Raw genomic sequence first — 22,113 nt, 5'->3', positions numbered from 1 at the left:
AAAAAACACTGGGCTCCAACCCCGGCTTTTGGCTTTACCTTGAATTAATTGGCATCAGCAGTCTGTTAAGGTCGAGGTCACCACAGTCACCACTCAGAGCTAATGAAAGAGAAAAGGGAAACAAAGGGAGCTGGTGGACAAAAGTATCAGATCAATGGAGCTTGTTCGGACTGCTCATTCACCCGTCTCTTTTGTGAGGAAGGGAGTTTTGTCATAAAGCTACAGTGGAAAAATACAGAGCTGTTATTTACATTTAGAAAAGCATACTCAGTGCTGATCAGATGTTCTCAAAGTGATCTGACAACATGACTAATGCCCCTTGATGTTTTTGCAACTTACGACCAGAGGTTTAGCCCTTCATGAATCTCAACACAAGCAGCCTGGTGGCCGCTGCCTGGCTGTCACCGCCTGTAGTACATTCCTACTCACACAGCTCTGAAAGGGCATATTTAATGACCTCTCATTATCATTCCTCTCCAAGGAAATAATTTCCAAACCGTCTCTACTTTACTGATTAGGCCTCGAAGGATTCCCCTGAAGTCGTTTCCACTTCCTCCCTCTTTCCTTCTAATGCAACTCCTTCCCTGGAGTTCTCATTTGTATAAGTGCTATTCCACGACCCCTCTTTCCCCAAAGCTTTTCTTCTGGTTCCCTACTCTCCGCCACCACTCTCTCTCAAAACATGCCTTTTTATGTAACGCTGATGTCTCTAACTGTTTGCTTATCTCCCTTTTCTCTCTCCCTCTCCACAGAATGATACCTGGTCAGAGCTGTACTCGTTTGCTGTATTCAAGGCAATGAGCCACATGCTGTGCATCGGTTATGGCCGGCAGGCCCCGGAGAGTCTATCAGATATCTGGCTCACCATGCTGAGTATGATTGTAGGAGCTACTTGCTATGCTGTTTTCATTGGCCATGCAACGGCTCTTATCCAATCCCTGGACTCCTCCAGACGGCAGTATCAGGAAAAGGTGAGCAGCTACATCAGATCACCTGTGTCCAATGTTCTCAGCAGTTTTTCTGTTTTCTATTAACATCCAGTTTTACACTTTATTTCCCCTGAAAGGAAAAGTTTAAATTTTTTTTCGCTTCCTAGCCGAAACCTAGATAGGAGAATCAGTACAACTTTCACATATGTACAGTAAATAAGAAGCTGCCATCTCCAGCCGGCTAACTTAGCTTAGCATTAAGATTTTAAAACAGGGAAATCCACCTACCACCACCTCTAAAACTCTTTAACTAACACATAATATCTTTGTTTGTTTAATCCGTATGGACACCACAGTGTGTGTTGAACTATATCTTGGCCAGGACCAGTGACATAGGTGTTTACTATGATACCGAAAGTGTCGACACAGTGACATGCATGGTTATTGAGTGTGACCAAAGAACTTAAGCCTACGATATAGCACTAAAGATTACCACGACCTGGATGACTGAGAATCTTCACTGACATTTAGATTTAGGTCTTTTTGAAAGGTTGCAGGTAGGAATTTATCACACGTTTAACAAAGCTTCATAAAAGAGAGAGGCTCAGAAAACAAGTTCTGATTTTATATTACAGTATATTAACAATGGCAATGAGTTTAAAAAGATTTTTTAGCCTTTATTTAACCAGGTATGTCCTCCTGAGATCAAAGATTTCTTTTACAAGGGAGACCTCTCAAGCTGTATGAACGTCTCACATAGTTAGGAAATGATATGTAGATACAGCCTCACATTACCATACACATAGATGAATTTTAGAGTTGAAATTTGGGAAAAGAAGATCACTGGTGTCAGGGCGGTACTCTGTTAGCGTCGGCTGACCTTTAGTTTGAGTATCTGTATCAGGTGAGAAAACAGTTGGATCGGTTTCACTGTGTGTGGCTGCCATAGACTTGGTTTATGGCATCACTTCGGATTTTTGGAGCCAGAAGTGACAATGTTTGAACAAGATTTGGATGAGAGGGTGGAGCTGTAAAGGAGCAAGAGGTGGATGTGACTGAGAGCCTGAGGAAATTATCTTCAGATAGCCTGTCACTCAAAGCGATTACACCCTTAATTATGCATAACTTTAGGCCTTAATAAAATGTAAACGGATGAGCTGTAAACGGGTGATGTAAATATTCACTCCCTTGTACAGTACAGGGGGAAATTATCACCAGAGACCAAAACTGTATAATGTACCAGGCTGTACACATGTTTATTTCTGCTGTAATGTTGGGTATTTTGACTCTGTTTTGGAGCCAGTCTCAAGTGGCCATTAGAGGAACTGCAGGTTTTGGCACTTGCGTGCTGGCTTAATTTTTCAGCCCTAGAGGTTGCGGCTTTGCAGCTGCAGTGTGGGCTTTGTACCGATTGATTCACTGGTGGGTCAGTGCAATTGAAAAGCTCCCGCAGAGGTCAATTTAAAGAAATGGTACTGGTCATTATTTCTCTTTCTCTTCCTGTCTCTTTGTTAGTCATTGTCTGCAGCTGATTTTACAGGTTTGAATATTTGCTCCTGATTAATTAAATATATATCATACTGTAGCCTCACACATGAATTTAATTGTAATGCATGCTGTGAACCGTGGTCATGAGTGGGAAATTATTGTTAGCTGTAATGTGGTGCAACAGCATCAGGTCAGACCACCTTCCTCTCAGTTAAGACCTTAATCACACATTGTCAGATACTCATTTTGCCATTAGGTGGTATTTTTCTTTGCCTATCAGACATCTTTTGAAACAAGCATGGGGATCAGAGCAGTGCTGAACAGTGCTGCAGCAGTGGCCTGTAGTGGTAACGGCCCAGCCTCTCTGTTTCCAAGCAGAGTCTCGCTGGCTGGGGAGCAGGGGGAGTGTTGCTGGCTTTCAGCAGCCAATCACAGGCTGCGGGTGTGTTCGGCCAGGTAGAGCCACGTCTCCAGGGGCTGGACGTATGTGTGTGCGTGTGTTGGGGGGGGCTGATGTGAGAGAGAGAGAGAGAGAGACAGAGAGAGAGAGAGAGAGAGAGAGCAAGAGAGTGTGTGTGTGTGTGTGTGTGTGTGTGTGTGTGTGTGTGTGATATGATGTCCCCTTGGGCAGCAGTAGAATTGATGAGGCAGCAGACCTGTGTGTCCTGCCAATGTCATCCTGAAGGTGACGTAAGCAACCATGGCTGCCTCCCTCCTCTCTCTCTTCCTGATCACTCACTCATTGGCTCTCACTCTACCTGCGCTCTGTATCATCTGTCATGCGTCTTTAACTATCCCTCTTTACATCTCATCCCTTCTTTTCTTCCCCTCCACCTTTTACGTATCTCCACCTGATTTTCTGCTTTGTCTCCCATCTGCCTTCTATCTTTATCTCTCTCCTCTCCTCTTGATCTGAATCTCTTTCTTTCTTCCTCTCCTCCCTCTCTGTATCCTCTCTGGTGGTGGTGTCCTTGAGAGGTGCAGTGCTACTGCTAACTGTCTGCTACTGGGAGCAAAGCAAGGGGGGGGGAGGGGAAACCTGTGGGAGACGGTAGGGCCTTGTTGTCGACACGAGTCCTGGTGCACTGCAAGATATCTGAACAGTGTCTGTCTCACATCGTTAGAGTGTTTTTGTCTGCTTTTTGTCTGGCTAGCATTGTGAGGAACTCCCCAAAGGGTTTTTTCAGCCATGTGGCTGGACGCTTGGGTATAAATCATTTCCAATAAATGCCTTAGAAGACAACGACTCAGCAAGTTGAGTGCTTACTGTTGCTCTTGTCTTTACTTTGTGTCCTGGATGATGGGTGTTAAAAGGCTACACAGAAACCCATTGTGTTTTAGCTGCGAGGAATGGTTTCTTTCACAGTGGTGGTCACATAAATGAGCAACCTGTCCAAGAAAAAGACCATTACTCTGCCCCCTTTTCCTATGGCTGATGGTTTTTAAAGGGACGGTTCATGGCAATCTCAAAAATACATATTTTTCCTCTGACTTGTAGTGCTATTTATCAATGTAGCTTGTTTTGGGGTGAGTTACTGCAGATATCGGCTGTAGAGATGTCGACCTTCTCTCTAATATAATGGAACTAGATGGCTTGTGGTGCTATATGTTGTAAAAACTCAACATCAGTGTCTCTTTCCAGAAATCATGACTTGCTTATTGTAGGAGCCATTTTGTTTGTTTGGTTTTTGTATAACAACTACAAGGCGTCACATTTTTGAGTTCAGTCGATGACGTAATCGTCACACGTCTGTCATTAATAGAAATAGGCACAGGTGTGTGAGACCTGTGAACGCTGACAAGAGAAATTGTTTTTCAACCGCTATAAGCGCTCATAAATGATGTGTGTATAGAGCCTTTTGCTTCACGTTATGTATTGTTTATTCATTGATACTTGAGCAATGTTTTTTGTATGCTAGAATGCCTTGATAAGTGCTATTTTTGATGCATGCATGCATACGTATCATTTTTGTTTGTTGATAGAGCGCACTCACACACACACTCATTCACCCCACGTACTCATTCATTCATCTATAAACCAACCCGGACCTTCAAGCAAGTACTCAACCAATGTAAGTAAACAAATCTGGACATTTAAATGAAGCGTGTTGAAGACGGTGCCTTTTAGGCGTCCCTTAAATGAAAGTCAAGACACTTACTCAAGATAGGGCTGGGCGATATGACCAAAATATCATATCACGATATAGGTCATTTCATATCCCGATAACGATACATATCACGATATAGCACATTTTAATCCGGAGTTATATAAACTCGTTGTTACTGTAAGTGCCGTAAAAGCTTCGCGAATTAAAAAACCAAGAAGAGTGATTTATTAATGAGATCTGTGCATATCGCACAGCCCTAACTCTGTTGTGAGCAGTTTCATGTATGAACTAATTTCTTTCTACTGAACTACATCCATTAACCGTATCATACCGCACAAAAGGAAACATGCATCTATTGCTAGCTCACCTAGCACCACTGAGCTAGCTGTTGTTAATGATGAAATAGAGTGGCTAAGACCAAAATAGTAACGATTGCTCATTTTCAGAAAATGTGGCTTTCCCCTGCCTGGCTTAACAGTGCTGCCTATGGCCATGTGTGAACCTGTCCTAAAACCACCATAAACGTTCGTTTTCAAAGCCATGAAACTCACCGAGTGGTCAGTGGTGTTCGTTGATGTTCTGACATAAAAATCGGAGCCACTCTATTTAATCATAAACAACCCAGAAATGGGGCTCAAAGTGCAAAATACTGCACATCTCCTTTAATGTTTACATCTCGTGCAGTCACAAGCATGAGCCTCACATCCATGGGTGTATAGGTGTAGTTAAAGAGAAAGAAATTAGTTCTTACATGAAGCTGCTCACAACAAGGTCTGTGGATTATCTCAAGTAGCTGGGTCATGATTTCTGGAAAGAGACATTGCTGATGAGTTTTTCAGTTGTGCCTTTTTGGCGCTTTGAGCACCACAAGCAGAGTACCATCCAGTTCCTTTATATGCGAGAGAAGGCAGACATCTCTACAGCTAATATCTCCAACACTGGACAAATCTAGATTGATAGATAGCACTACAGGTAAGAGGAAAAACATGTATTTTGGATTTTGGGATGAACTGTCTCTTTAAGTTTTCACCTCAGTTTTAAATATGCGGTTAAATTTGCACCACAAGCAGTCTTGTCTTGTGTATTTAAGTGCTGTGATGAGTTGTATAAGTGTGTATAATCCTCAAACAGCCTGTATTTTTACTCAGTTTAAGGATGAATTGAGAAGTAGGAATCATAAATGCTTCCACATCAGAACTGTGTCCATAATGCAGTGTGCTCTGTGCATTCACATTTAGACTCATCTTTTGCTAATGCATCATCACCTCATCTCAGAATATATGTTTTTTCTGCTGAGGGCAGTGAAGTGCATTTCCCCAGAACCCTTTTTCTGACCAGTTGTCAGATTTTCTGTTTTCCTGCTGCTAAGTTTTTTTTTCCGCTGCTCTATGAGGATTAGCATTTGAGCTGAAGACGTGTTTATTTAGAAAAAAAAAAAAAAATGTGTACAGTGCCAGCCATGCCAGTGAGGCTGATGCCGATGCTGCTGGGCGAATTCGCCACGCCTCCAGATAGGACTGTGAGTGACATTTTTATCATTTGGAGAGTGTTAGCAAAACAAGTCTGCTGGCAGTCTTTTACAGCCCCAGTGAGGCTCGAGCTAGCATTGTGTGGAGGTTTTCCATTTCAGCCCGGCCGTAATGTCATCAGACTCACAACGCATGCTGGTTAAATTTAGGGAGAATTTGGCTTGGTGGCTTTGGTGCAGAGACCCATGAGTTATTTATACGCAGTAAGAGTGCACACTGACACACAGCAGAGGGGCACGTAGACCTAGAAAGAAGCAGTCTTCCTTTAATGCACCTTTGAAAACAATGACACATTCAGGCATGTGTTTCTGATGATTACAGCTCTCTGAAATTTGCACATCAGAGTTCGTGTCTGTTGATATCTGACTGTATGTTGGTCCAGTAGAGGCACTTCTTTTTTTGGTCGCATTATATTCTGTGATTTTGACTTTGTGATTCTGACATTACCCTGCTTTATATAATCCGGTGTGAGGTCACTGGAAAATGCAGCAATGAAGGCCCTTCACACTCCATGGTGCACCCACACAGGTGTTTTCACTTGTTTTGCCTGATTGCCTCATGCTGCATTTACACACTGCTGGCGTAATAAGAAGAACACGAAAACCTCCCGTTATTTTGACCTGAATGTTCACATGGTATTCCAAGATGGTTACCCCCACTGCTACTTCTCTGGTTTTATATATTCAATAAGTGAAATCAGATACAAAGAAACTGTGAATAGCGCCTTTTAAATCAAGTGAGTCTATTATGTTAGTGTCAATATTGGATGTTATTTATATGCAACACACAGAGATGGTGGTTGTGCAGGCAGCTATTTTGCTAACAGTCTCTTCTAGTTCTTTTCACCAAGTGTCATCATCACTATCAGAAATTTTATGAAATATCTCCAACTCGGAGACTGACAGTTTTTCAGACTCTACGCTATGCTACTTGTAATATGGTTAAACAGTATGACGTGAATGTGGCATGAGGACTGTGTGGGCATGTAGCACTGTGCCTCACTGACATCAGACCCTTGAATTAGTTTTTATACAGCTGTTTGGGTGGGTATGGATGCACCTGTAATTCTTATTGGTTCACAAAGTTTGATCTTAAAAGCCAGAATAATGCTGCGTTCCAGGCAAGTTTCTGAGCCCTTAAGTCACCACTTCAAGTCACGACTCACGACTTTATAGCATTCCAGGCAAGTCACGCCAAACTCTCAAAGCAACATGGCGGACTGTGCAGGGTTTATGTTTGTTTATGATCACTTCTGTCACCAAAGGTGCTGGTTCCTTGCTCATTTGAGCGAAACGGAGGAGGAGAAACAGTGCATAAGGTCACAGATGCTATTATACTTTTTATTTTACGTTATCTGTGTGTTTGGAAACTTATTTTGTATTGATTTATTCTTGCACTGGAAACCGGCTTTAAGAGCGGCTGCCAATAACGTGTTAACATTAGGGTTATTTTATGTCTATTTCTCACCATGTATCACCTGCATCAACACCACATCCATAGGGCTGCCATTGTTGTTTAAAGGAGTAAGGTAATTGGTTTAGAGGGCTGTGCGACGTCAGAAAGCGTAACTGGGAGTACAGTACATCGATCTGGTATAAGTTCACGGGTGGTAAGTTATGGGTTTGACTGCCGTTCCAGTGCACTTTCACGGGTAGAAGGTTGTAAAAACACGAGTTACAGGTTGCCTGGAACGCACCATAAGTTAAAACACCTGTGTTGGTGTGCGGGGCCTTTAAAAGTCACTTCTTACAGTGCAGTCAGACTGGATTCTGCTCCGTATTCATTTTTTTGCGGGAGACACTTTCGCTTCCAGTTGAATCGACCCGCCTCCTTCACTTATGTTTATGTTTATTTTTATTCAAGAAGGGACAAAGCACATTAATTAACATGAGCGTTTGAGTCCATCAAGTGCCAGATTTATCCACACAGACTAATTTTCATCTGCAGTCCCTTCACTCAGAGCTTAATCTGATTGAACCATGGGGCTCCCCAGTGTCCAGCCGGATTAAGAGAGGGGGTGTGATTGACCTCTCAGTTGGAAAATATTGTTTATTCATATTCCTGTTTTATGCCTGCGCTGCAGAATAATGCAGGAAGCAGTGAAGGAAGGTTGCTGCCACGCTGCAGTGACTGCAAGGACAGTGTCAGAGGTTAATGACAGTAAAATGTCTGATAAAACGCTGCATAATTAACAACTTTTTGGACAGCTTTTGTTAGCCTGCTAGCCATGCTAGCTCCAGCAGTTTATGTTTACAACCCTGCCCACGCTATTTCCTGTCAGCCCTGCTTTTGGCCACAGAAATTTTGGTCTCACTGCAGCTCAAGGTATTTGGATATCTGGGTGGTGCATTACATCATTTGACAGATATCTTGCTAAATGAACAAGATAAGATTAAGAGTGTGCCTGGTAGAAAAAGATTTCCACACACCTACATCTATGCAGTGTTTCTTATTGTTGAACTTTTGGTCAATTAGTCCTTCATTAGAGCATCCATAAGGCAACAGTGGACAGTTAAGAGTGTTCCTGAATTCATTAAGCGGCTGCTTTAGAAAAAGTTACATCACTTCAGGTTTTGATTAATATGCTGCTGTACATATAAAGCACGTTTCTCATAGCAGACATTTTTACTTGTTTTAGCAGGAAAGGAACAGGTGTTACTCATGTCATTAACGAGCCAGCATGCTACAGGACCCTGAAGCTGAAGCAGCTAAATTGAATGCAGTGATCATCACATTTATTATTTACACCTGTGCTTTCCAGCCTGTCCTTATTCCCAGGGCGTCAAATACGGCAGCCTGGTCAGAAGCCCTTGGTTTCTGTCACTGACAAGACACCCTACAGCGTCTGTGTGAGACGCATTGGGCTTTCAACTACCTACAATATAATCCCGTCCTTGGCAGTAACATGGTAGACAGAGCAACAAAATCCGAGTAGGAAGAGGTGGTTGATAGGTCAAACGTGCACTCAACTTTCACCAAGGAGACCTGTGTTCACATACTGTGTGAAATCAAAAGTCAAGTTGAGTTTTTTAACCACGAAACATATTTTTGTACTATGTTCGGCATGCGTCACATAACATAGTCGTTTCATGATCATTTTTCTAAACCTAACCCAGTAGTTTCCTTACCTAAACCTAAAGTAGTTTTGGTGGAGAAACGTACAAACCTCTAATGACGTAAGATCATTTTGACAGACACTGTGCCATGTAATGAGTGGAAATTGACAAAGAAACTGACATGTCCAAAACAGGCGCTACAGAGATCACAGCTGCCATATTTAAGCTGGGAGTGAGAATGTGTTGACTTTTCATAATGTGACACATCAAAATGTCTTCATTATTGTCTTTATTAAACCATTAGAGATAATCAGGCTTCTCTTTAGATCACAGTTTGTGCCTTTAAGCCAAGCAGCAGACAGAAGACTAGTCATATATCTCCACACAGATCCACCTTTTGCATCAATAATCAGCTCTTAATGGCCTCACAGGGGGTTTTACATTGAATCAGCTCTCCTCTCCTGTAGTCGCAGAGACTAATCTCAGTCAGCAAGACAGAGAGCAGACATAAGTCTGAGCTCCCTGCCATGATGTGGCACAAGACAGGATACAAGATTGTTTTCTACCTTCTCCCCCTCCTCCCCCGCTCCTTCTCCGTGCCACCGCCACCATCAACAACAGTCATCTGTCTTCTCTTAGCCAGGCTGCTTGCCACTGATCGCTCCAATTATCCAAAACCAGGCTGACTTTGCAGAGATAGTGGCCAAAGATATTCCTACGCCAACGTCTACAACAAAAACAGCGTCCCTTTCGTCGTGCCAAATGATATTCAGTGCTCTAGTAGAAAGTGCGTCTGATGAACAAACCCTTATCAGTCTCCTTTGGTCGTCACTCCCTTTGACTGAACTGTAGGATTTTCAGTGTTTCCTTAGAAGCCTCATTTCATTTAATGAGACTTTGTACTGTGTGAGACCCCACAGTGTGTTGTTCCTCCCTGTGTACACATCTCTGAATTGAAGAAAGACAAGACAAGCTCTGACTTACCCGCTATCTGATTTTCTTCTCTTTGGTGAATGTGCTGCATAATATAATGAGGCGATTTAGCAGGGAATTAAGTGAATGAATTATACATCCACATGGCCGTTTGGGATGAACCCGAATTAGAATTTCCAATGGAGAGAGGCTGTGGGATGAATGAGGAGAGGAGAGGAGAGTGAAGAGATGAGAGGAGAGGAGAGGAGAGAGATGAGAGATAGCAAGAGAGAAAAGAAGAGAGTGGAGAAGAGAGGGTAGAAGAGGAAAGGAGAGGTGATGGAAAAAGTAGAGAAGGATGGAGGAGAGGAGAGAGGAAATGAGGGAAGAGAAGAGGGAAGGAAAGGAGAGGCGAGAGTAAAGGAGGGAAGAGAAATAGAGAGTGGGGACAACAGATGGGAGGAGAGAAGAGGAGAGGAAAGGGGGCAGGATGGAAGAGAGACGAGAAAAGGAAAGGAGAGATGAGATCAGAGGAAAGGAGGGAATAGAAGAGGAGAGAGGGGACAAGAGATGAGTGGAGAGGAAAAAAGAGGAGAGGAAAGGAGAAGTGAGGAAATAGGAGAAGAGGAGAGTGGAAAGTATAGAAGTAGAAAGAAGAAAGGAGAGGACAGAGGAGAGAAGATGATAGGAGAGAGGAGAGGAGAAGTTAGGGAAAGGAGGAGATGGAAAAGGAAAATAAAGAAAAGGAGGGGAAACAGAAAAGGGAATGAAAAAAAGGAGAATGAGAAGGAAATATAACAAAGCTGATGGCTATATTGGGTCTGTACTTAATGGGCTTAAAAGTGAAAAGATATAATCAAAGTCAAAAACAAAACTCTCCATAAATTTTCATCTGACTAAGAAATCACAAAATGCAACAAGTTTCCAAAAGCAGCAGTTTAGATGACAAAATGTCAGTGGAGCGTTTTGCCGCCGCATACACTGTCAACAAAGTGACACAGAAAATGGATGTCATTTTCACTCTCATTTGGGTGTTTGTCAATCCCCTGTGGGTGCTGTGACGCACCGGTCAAGCGCCTGCTCCCTCTCCTCTGTGACACAGGAGAGATTTCAGGTTGGCCTGGTGACGATCGATACGGCGCACTGTGACATGGCCCCTCAAAGTCACGTCGTTAAATGCCACCATCTAAGCTCGATCAGATAGGCTTTTGCTGCCTCATTCATTCAGACTTTAGCCGAGTCACAATCTGAGCACAGCTGCTTGGGCGCTGCATCTCCACGGGGGGAGTGTGAGGTTTTCCCTCGCCGCCACACCGCCCAGCACCTACACTTTGTTCACAATCAGCACTTCTATTCTATGAAAGGCTCACCAGCTGCAGCATTAGCTCTGACACGTCGGGTAAAGAGTTGTGACACAGGGTCATTTCTTCAGGCCACTCTCCATCTGCAGATGTCAGGAAGCAGAGTCACTCATGCAGGTGAGACTTTGTGTTGTGTAACTCCATCAGAGGAGCCGTGCAGCTGACGCCCCCCACCCCCCCACCCCCTCCACCCCGCTCAGGAGACTTTACCACATGCTGAATAATTCAAATGTTGCATGTTTGGTGTATTTATGTTTATGTTTTATGGCAGAAGGAGGCAGCGTGGGTGACGGTATCAGTCAGCAACATGCATCGCTCTTTCTGGGCAGAGTGACAATAGTTTTCATGCATACCAGTGTGGGGTCATTTTATATCAACATCCCCTGTGCAGAGACGGTATGTGGTAGTATGAAACCTACAGACAGTATTTGTTTCCCTGTTTTGGCTCTGTAGTCTTGCAGATCGGATTTGAAGCAATGAGTCTACACGATTTTACCACCTGCTGTTCCCCATATGCAACGCTAGCGTAAGAACTTTTACCGACAACTAGTATTATGAAACTTTATGTAGATTAGACTCACACACAGCTATGTGTAGCTGCACAGTTGTACCTTGAGCTAAATGGTAACCCTAACAAAAACCCTAAAGGGGTGACTGGTATTTTTCAACCTGGACCTATTTTGTCCATGTTTTTTTGTATCTAACTGACCAATGGAGACAACATCCAGAGTGAGACACCTGCAGCTGGCAGCGGCGACACAGGCAGCAGTACACAGTATCACTCAGGGCATGTTCGCACCATCAGTTTACATCCGCTAAAAGTGATTGTTTTTGCCACTGACAGGCTCAGATTATTATTTTAAGTGTCTGACAACATTGCAGAAAGGATTCCAACAGAGATAGACCTTTATGTTTAAGAGTAAGCTTCTCTTTGCTAACCAGAAACAGCCCCAAAGTTGCCAAACACACCAGACTCCGTTTAAGTAAACCGTAGTTTTAGCGTGTATAGACACGCCATATTTTCACATCTAATGGGGTGAATTAAGGGTTTATTTCAACCAAACCAGAGTTGATTACTGTCCGAACAGTGGAAAGACAAACTGAGACAGTTTCTATGAGTTTAATTTTGTTTGTCGATTTTGATTAATGTGTGTGTTTACAATGATGAAATTGCTGTTTATTTAAGTCTGGTAGGTTTGACGATGCAGATTTTGGGGCTGTTTCTGGTTAAACAAAAGGATCTTACTCTTTGACAAAAAGGTCTATTTCTACAGAGATCCTTTCCATAATGTCAGGGGTTGGCAACCTTTGGTATAAAAAGAGACATTTTTGGCAACAAAAAAAAAAATCCGCCTGGAGCCGCAATACATATTTGAGCCTCATAAAAAAGGTAACTTAGCCTTTTAAGTTAAATTTTGCCTGTCAACATTATTAATAGATCTAAATGAGCATTCATTAATATGTTTTAGCACGAGGTGGCTACTCTGCAGAGGGCTGTTTTTGATTATTTAGTTCTTTAACTTTGCAACATTGTTGATAAAAGCAAACAGATTTGTCCATGCACTGTTAAATTCTCAACTTTCCTCTGAGACTTTTCAGTTTTTGGATTTGATATCCACAGCTAGTCTAGCAAGGGAGACTCAAGACTACTGTAGCCATCACCAGTGATGTTTTTATAGGAAAAAGCGCCAGGCCAGAGACGTATGACGCACATTTTAGTTGACGAAATGTTAAAACATTTTTCTCAATCAGTGTATAGGCTATGCATTTTTACAGTTGAAGAATGTATGAATCACTTTAGGCCTACAACACTAAATGAAAATTAAAATGTTGGTAAGAATAGTGGTTATTCATTTCCATATAATTTTCTGTCAAAGCCACAGGGAGCCACTGGGGAGGGGCTAAAGAGCCGCATGCAGCTCTGGAGCTGGAGGTTGCCCACCCCTGCGTAATGTTTTCAGACACTTAGAATAAGAATCTGAGCCAGTCCATGGCAAAACAAGTACTTTCAGTGGATGTAAATTGACAGTACACAATTGCCCATTAACATTACAGTGCAGGATCTTTGCTCAATACTGGACCAATTACACTGTTGTCATCATTAGTCACTTAGACAAAAAATACCAAGGTTACCCTTTCAATGATACGGTGTTTACCTACCTTAGAAGCACAAAAGCATTTGACAGTTCAGCACAATATTACATCCTTGACAACACTGTGTCAAAAATCATTGCAAGGGTCTCATGATCACAAACAGTCTATTTGTTTTACTTTAGACTGATCGCCCCCGAACAAGGTGTTGATGGTGTGTTTGTTGGTGTTCACATCCATAATGGATGAGCAATATTGGACTCGCAATCCTTTATAGTCCCCCAGTTTTAGGGCAGTGTACCAGGATAATATTCCCACACACACCTCAATCTCCCAGAGTACGTGTTTCTTTTACTGAAGACCAGACTGGACTTTAAAAAGCACCTGAAATAAGCAAGAACTGAAGAGTACAATCCTGGCAGAGCATCACCAGGGAGGATGCCAAGTGTCTGCTGATGTCTTTGGGTCATAGAGTCCAGCCAGCCATTGACAGCAAAAGATTTGCACCTAAATCTGAAATACGAAGACCTTTTTCAAGTTAACTTACTTTCTGTCTTTTGAAATGGAATGACTGTCGATAAAAGAACGTTGCAGTTCCTACACAGTTTATCTGATGTGGATGTAGTCACTCGCAAGACTGAGTCAGCACTTTAACCTCAACATATTTTTTTATTTCAAATCAATGCAACAAACTGTAATACTGTCTGACTACACTGTAAATGCTCTAAGTCACTTCTGCAGTTGAGATCATTTAGTCGCTGCTGCTAATGTGACCCTGGTTGTTTGAAACTGTACTTACATAATCAGGCCTGCTTGGTGTTTCAGATGCAAAGACAATATCAGCTGTATTACATTATAGTAGGATGCGTTTTATCTGTGAGTGTACTGCAGTCGAGAATGTGGGGATTTCATTGCCCCGTGCTGCAGGATTCATCCTGTGTACACAAGTATTCTGTTATGTACAACTCGAAATCCTTGTTTGCCAAATATGTCTCTCTTTCGGAAACAGGGAGCCAGTCTGTCTGTCTCAGAGTACAAACAATTTCCAATACAGGCATTTATCTGATGCTGTTGAGGATCCAGAGCTTTTAGTGTGTGAGCAGGTGGACCTCATTGTTTTGCTTGGGGCCTCTGACAGTACACATGGCTGCTGATGTAATATCACCAGAAGTGAAGCAGGGACCTTCCAGTTGTGCGGCGGTCTTGCTGCTCTCAAGCAAACCTGCTGAAAGACATTGTCAGGAGATGTCACTTGATGCCGTCTGACAATTTCCGTGGCGCTCATCCACCGCACAGATTCAGGACCGATGGGATAGAGGCAGTTTAGGTGATGACTTCCTCGGTCCCTGAAAGTTGTGAGTATACAGCACGTGCCTGCCCGCCCGCCGAGCTGTCACTGCCTCTCAAGCTTGTGTTTTGGACAGCTTTATAGGTGCAGGGTGGAGCTGTTTTGAGGTTTTCCATTTGTGCTTGGTTGAAGTGCACACAGTCTGACAGCAAAGTACAAGGAGAAATCTTTTTCTCAACAGTTTACTGTCTGTTCTGTTCATCGCCACATCCATCACTCCACTCTCTGCAGCCTGGCCACAGTTTTTTGGGCTCTCAGTGGTCATTTTGGATGGATTGTGATTAGCATATCTCAACAATAGGAGCTGATTGTTTGTGTTGTTGCCATGTTGGACTCTTTACTTCCTATTGATCTGGCATTGATTAACTTCTAGGCAGCATTGATCAAAGGGCGAGTGTGTTCATTTCAGTTGACAGCTGAAGGGCATGTGCTTACACTGTCTTGTGTGGTTGTTTGTATTGTGTTTGTTGACTGAGTGGAAGAAATACAGACAAAAAGCTGTTGCATCATCCTTACAAAGATACCTTGTTTATTTTCATTGGTAAGCTGCATCCTCTCTGGAGGCTGCAGGTTGTGTTGTTGAATCATATTGTACAAAAGCCCTGAGAGGCAAGTAAGAAGAAAAAATCTGGTGATCCATTTAAGTGTGATCTAAATGATTTTCTCTCCTGTGTTTATGACTTAAAAACAGGTGAAAAAGATATGCTGTTAGCCTGCTAGTTAGCAAGTGAAAAATATATTGTTCACGGCTTATCAACAGCTTCATTCTAGGTTAGGTCAACCACATAACTAATGTTAGTTTCAGGGCTGTCATCATCTATTTAAAAGGAAAATTAAAAGGCCCAGACACACCACCAACTTCAGAGAACTAGCGGTGATGAAAACCCTCTGCTGCGTTGCCCTACATAGCCTATGTTTCAGCCAAAATGTTGCACATGAACACACTGCAAAGGCTACAGCCCACACGACCAATAAGCATGTATGTTCTGCACCTGTGTGAGAGGAAATACCCCTCCACACCAGCAGACGGCAGTAGTCTGTATTCGTCATTCAAAAAGGGAAACCGGAATACCAAAGTGATGCTAGTTAGCCAGTTAGCATATGAACAACACAATCACACAGCAGCAGACTGGCAATGGTGTGGGATTCACTGCACAAACTAGGGCAACAGACGCTCATCGATGGCCCAGTGTTGACTGACACTGACCGGCAGACTGACGACTTGGTGTGTCAGGGCCTTTACAGCTACATTGACTATTTTAGAATATTTTGAAACAAAAATTTTGTTTCAAAATGCTCTCAAAGATTTAATGACTGAGTGCTATTTCAGGCAGCAAGTATATGAGATATGCAGTGGAGAATATACTACAGCAGATGCTCAGAGCGTTAAAAAAATGACACTACCCAGTGTGTCTCATACTGATGTTAACTGTGCCTCAGTGTGTTGGTATGTGATGCCAATGGCAACTTCTCAAGCATTGGTATTTGATGAGTTGGGAGTGAGATTGGGTTGGTTTACTTAATGGTTACATAATAATCATTTTGGACAGCAGTGTGAGGTAACCTGTCATAGCAGTGCAAAAATGTTTATTTCTTCAATTATTATGTACAGGGAAAGATTTTGAGCATATTTGAATATTGGGAGGGGGTGTGTCCTCTGGTATACGTTATAATTACTGCCTAGGTTAGTGTACTGTACTAGTAGTCAAATTAACAGGGACACCTCACCTCTTATGAGTGGGGTGTTTTACCAGCTGTCATCTGGCAGTAGCTAGCAGGTGGTTTACATCAGTGTCAGGCCCCCAGGAAATGCACTGGACTTTGAAGTCAACTTGACATAGTGACTGCAGCTTCCAGGTCCATCACATGATGCTATTGTGCATCATAATCCCCATGAAATTACTTATTCACTGTTGAGATTTGGTCCATTCGGTTTGATAACATTTTGAAAGTCTGGAAGAGCTGCATGATTAAATCATTTCATCCCCATTAAAGATAGCAGAGGACTAAACTAGGCACTCGGCCGTCAAAGTTTGTCACACGGCTGCTCTATGGGCCCAGTGAAGCGGAAGATCTGAGTAATTTTACACCTGCAAAGTTGAACTTTTTTGGTTTCATGCACCACTGAGAAACTTTTCATTGGAAAGATTGGGACCCCTCCTCTGACACTGTCTCCAGTTTTCTTTCTTCTCTGGTTTTGACAGATGACCAAAAAAAAACATCTTAGAAAAATGATTCTGGCAAAACTTTTTTTTCGCCTGGCAGGACTTCCCACCTGTTTTCACAGATTTAAAAAAAAAAAAAAAGTAAACTTGGAAAGTTCATCCTGGCAAAACATTTATTTTCACATGTTCTTAAGACAAACACAGGAGAGAAAACAGTTGAGATCATGCCTAGGAAATAGATCACCAGATTCTTTTCTCACTTGCCTCTCAGGGCCTCTGTAGCATTGCTTTACACTGAGAGGTGTTTATACTGTAATATTTCATCCACCCAAAAATAAAATAATAGAAAAACCTCTGAGGAAACTGCAATACAATTCAACAACATCATGAACTACGGCCTCCAAAATGGCCATAAATTTGAATCAGGCACCTCTCTAAAAGAGTTTCAATATAAACTGAACATTATAACCTTCGTGGAGGATTTACTGCCAGGCTGTTGCATTTGACTGCCAACTGAGTGTAGGAATCACTGTAGTTCAAAAAATAAATGTGTAACTGCTTTCTAAATGTCACATCAAAGAATATATTTGGCTGTGCTCTTGAGGTGGCCGCATTTAAACATCCAAGGACTTCTTCAAAATTGCTGTATGTGAATTTTGACAGAAAAAAAGTGTAAAGATATGGACGTGCTATCCCTTGTGCCTTAAAACATTTTGAATCATAACCTTACAAGTATTTTTCAGGGTTGGTGGGTGATCTTGCCTTTTATTCATAGCTTTTATTAAATTATAATTTATTTATTTGTTAGTCTATGTAGAGGGTAAGCTGGCAATAGTCTATATAGTATTTGTTATTTGACAACAAATTCCATGAAAAGGCCAAAACCAACACAAGACGTTTTTGGACCAAACCAGTTTTGGGGCCTCCCAGAGAGGAACTGCCCACGAGGAAGCTCCACTGAGAACTACGTACCTCCAGGTCCTTTTTTTGTTTGCATTCGTGCTGCCAATAAGAACACTGAAGTGGTGTAGCAGGGACTTCCTATTGTTCCGACTACCCAAAATTCCGAAGCTCGAGTAGTCCAAAAAATGTCTCATTGGACTGAAAGCCAATTTCTATAACCGTCCCATATCCCCAAAACAAAGGCTGTTGCTTCATAGTCCTCTTTCTCCGAAAATGCACACTACCTGCAGTTAGACAACCCAACTGGCCGAATGTTTACATAGTACGTTTCTGTAAACCAGCGATACGTTACATTTGTGAGCGACACTATGGTGAATGTGTGGTTAGGTTTAGGCACAAAAAACACTTGGTTATGGTTAGGAAAACATGTTTGGCTTATAACAACCACGTCTGGTGGCACAAAAGTCGCTGGGGAAAAGCTGTGAAATGTCGGTAAAACCACCTGTTGGTGGTGGCTCAAACACCACTGTAAAATGTTGGGAAGAGTCAGGAGAAACACCAGGGATCAGTGGCACAAGCACCTCAGGGAAACTGAAACTAACTGCAGGGAGTGTGCTTTCGGAAAACCGGGACTCTGGAGCAAAGGGCGTTTGTTTGTGTGACAACATGCTATAGGAGAAATGGGCTGTCTGTCCAATGGGACATTTTTCAGACTAATGGGGCTTTGGAGTTTTGGGCTTTAGCAACAATGGCATAGTACTGGTATAACAACGTCAGTTTCACTATGATGAGTCAAATTCGTGTTGTATTTCCACCAATGCATATATGCTCAGTAAAGCCTTGACTTCACTGCCGGTCTGTTTGTCAGCATTTTCTTCAAGCTGTTGTTTACATGGCTATTGGGTCTTTAAAAAGGGCCGTTGCTGGTGCTGCATTGGCTGTTTCAACCAGTCACCACACGCTTGCGTCACTCATGGTTCCTCCTGTGCTGGGAGAGAACCTACTTTGAAACAGGAGCTAAGAAAGATCGTAACAGTTGTTCCTACGTCTTAAAGTGTGGACACAACAAAAGAGAGGATCTTAGAACTATGAAAAAGTTCCTCCGGTCCGAAAGCACCCAATGTGTCTGTTTCTTGATTCTTCAGTTTGCTTCTTTGCCCTGTTGATTGCTCTTAGCTATCATATAATTATTTATTTTTTATTTTTTTAAGAAAGGCTAAATACTTAGATTAAACAGCTGGGCGCTGTAGTTTTTGTCAAATGTAACTAAAACAGGAGTAAATTGTGCCTTAGTTGTGGACTATTTTCAGCAGTGGAGAAATACACACTGGATTCTTTTGTATTTACCAGCAGCAGGACGGTGTTTGTGGGATTAACTTGAATTAAACTACAGTGCCCATTTTCATCATAATGAAGGAACATGTCACCCAAAGCAACAGTGTGGCTCATTGATGTGTTTTTAATATTCATTGGACAACAGTGGAGCTCGTTGGCACAGACGAGTGAGCTGTATCAGGCTTTGGCTACACACACAGTAGTTGTTGGTGGGATCAATGCATTGTTGATTTTGGATCCTCTTCATGGGATTTTTCTGACAATAAGAAAAATACAGAATATCACCAGACTCTCCCTTTAACAGCAACTATATAACTGAACAATGTTACAGCGGAAAAAGTATACAAGATGCTGTCAGAATTATGTTCACTGTATTAACAGAACATTATTTCTGTCTGTCCCTCTCAGTACAAACAAGTGGAGCAATATATGTCCTTCCACAAGCTGCCTGCTGACTTCCGACAGAAAATCCATGACTACTATGAGCACAGATACCAGGGCAAGATGTTTGATGAGGAGAGCATCTTGGGAGAACTCAGCGAGCCCCTCAGAGAGGTGAAACATAAACGCACAATAAGACACACAATTACCACATGTAAAATTATTAAGATTATTTTTGTGTTTGAAATACTTCAGGTTATTAACTGTGATCTTCCTTTTAGTGATGTATGTTTGATTTTGAAAGTACTGAAACACAGTGCTTGTTTTTCGCCTTTATATTGTAGTTCATTCATCACGTATACTTGATGTGTGCTTATATAAGATGAACTTTGATACTGAAATCCCTGAACTCACTGTTGATGCATGCAGAAGGAGGCACTTGACTGCAGCGCTTTGCTTCAGTTGCATATTTGACAGATATTTCTCACCAAACTATGTGTCTTTTCTCAGGAAATTGTAAACTTCAACTGCCGCAAGCTGGTGGCATCCATGCCGCTGTTTGCCAACGCAGAGCCAAACTTTGTGACGGCCATGCTGACCAAGCTGCATTTTGAGGTATTCCAGCCGCATGATTACATTATAAGGGAAGGCACCATAGGGAAGAAAATGTACTTCATTCAGCACGGAGTCTGCAGCGTCATTACTAAAGGCACTCTGGCAATGAAACTTTCTGATGGCTCATACTTTGGAGGTAGGAAAAAGTTTGTGGCTTACACATTTACACTCAGTTTTTCTGGTGGTGCCATTTTTTTGCTTCTTTTTTTTAAGCTGATGCATTTTCTCCATACTCCTTTCAGAGATCTGCTTATTGACGAGGGGTCGGCGAACAGCCAGTGTGCGAGCAGAGACTTACTGTCGACTCTACTCTCTATCTGTCGACCACTTCAATGAGGTGCTAGAGGAATATCCCATGATGAGACGCGCCTTCGAGACTGTTGCCATCGACCGTCTAGACCGTATAGGTAATAAGTCCCTCCTGTGCATGCATACATAGGATTAGAGGATCACACACAAGTACATTCATGCAGTCCACAGGGTGTTCTCACATACTGGTAGTATGTAAACCACGTAATTGTGAAAGCTGTGATCACTTGACGAGTGCAGTGACAGGAATGAAGAATTAAAGTATAAAGAATTATAGTCCGTGTAAGGAGGCAGGTTGGTGGGTAGATGGATTAAACAAACACACGAAATTTCCCCAGGGGACCGGCGTTTGTGTCCCATGTGAAACCAAGTGAACTTTGACTTATTTTAAGGTACAAGGTGATGACACCCAACCATGATTCTTTTCGTAACCCTTACCTACATAATTCTACATTAAAAGAGTACTTTAGTGATTTCCGACCGGCTTTGTATCAAAACAGTGTGAGTAGTACGTGTAAATGAACTGTGGTAAACTTTCCTCCATCTAACCAGTGCCTAGATATCCCTCCTAGTCCCCCCCAGCAAAACTCCATTGGATGACGTAACAGAGTTTCGCTGGCTCTCGGGCTACAGCCTGTACTTCCGCATTTTCCTATTGCTTGCAACCCATGCCACCACCAAGAGCAGATAGAGTATAGAAGCAGATCAAGAGACAGTAAAACTAGGCAGTGGTGATTGAATATATATCAAGATCATGTTACTGCATTGCGAATTTCTCACCTATAATGTTTTTAGAAACATATTTCAGTGCTACACATGTTCGCATTACGTCAACCACAGGCGGGAGTGTTTATTGGTCTGGTGCTGCGCAGTGCATTCTGGTAGTTGTAAGTTTTCTCCCTCCTGAGCAAAAGTGTCTTTTTTCTATATTTTCTGTGGTTCTGTAGCATCAATTTCAAAAGTACTAATATCTTTCTACTGTGTAGACATCTTAGTTTTATTAAAATGCTGTCTTTTCAGCATTGATGTACTTCTTTAAATACGTAACTTTACATTAAGTACATAACGTAACAATGCCAAACTATGATACCTTTACTGAACCTATCCTATGTAACTTTACATTACTAATGTGACAACCCCAACCATGTTCCACCATGATCATAAGATCTCATACGAACCGCTTTATTAGGATACGTTGCAGTCAAACATATGACCAGCAGTTCAAAAGCATGTAACATTTGTATTGCATTATTGTAAGTCTTAGCATACAACTCATTTTTAAATAGAAAAAAGACTCTAAAATGAACCCCATGTACAGAGGACAAAATAATATTGTGCTTATGAAATGTTCCCATAATGTTAATGTTGAAATAGGCAGTAAAATGAGCTGTGCTGTTCCCTCAGAATGACACGGGACACTGTAACAGTAGATGAGAGTACAGGGTGACACATTCATTTTCCTCGGGGCTTGTTCTGCTAGAGGATGTACCTGGTGTGAAGGGCATCACATGCTATATCTAACTCATATTGTTCTTTCTTTCCCAATCCTCTTGTTTCCATATATTTCTGCTTTGTTCTGCCTT

General features: G+C 42.2%; 1 protein-coding gene across 1 annotated transcript in view; it reads left to right on the top strand.

Annotated features, from left to right (window-relative positions):
• The window catches only part of LOC125902378 (potassium/sodium hyperpolarization-activated cyclic nucleotide-gated channel 2-like), a 50,900-nt gene that overhangs the window by 22,605 nt on the left and 6,182 nt on the right, over positions 1-22,113 (top strand). The window contains exons 4-7 of the mRNA XM_049598684.1: positions 753-971; positions 19,634-19,780; positions 20,117-20,357; positions 20,464-20,628. Of these exons, the coding sequence (XP_049454641.1) occupies positions 753-971; positions 19,634-19,780; positions 20,117-20,357; positions 20,464-20,628 (772 nt within the window). The remainder of the gene's footprint in view (positions 1-752; positions 972-19,633; positions 19,781-20,116; positions 20,358-20,463; positions 20,629-22,113) is intronic.

This window comes from Epinephelus fuscoguttatus, linkage group LG15 (assembly GCF_011397635.1).
Source record: "Epinephelus fuscoguttatus linkage group LG15, E.fuscoguttatus.final_Chr_v1".
NCBI classification, from domain to species: Eukaryota; Metazoa; Chordata; class Actinopteri; order Perciformes; family Serranidae; genus Epinephelus; species Epinephelus fuscoguttatus.
Note: the sequence above shows the minus strand (reverse complement) of the source record. Positions and strands in the feature narration are given on the sequence as shown.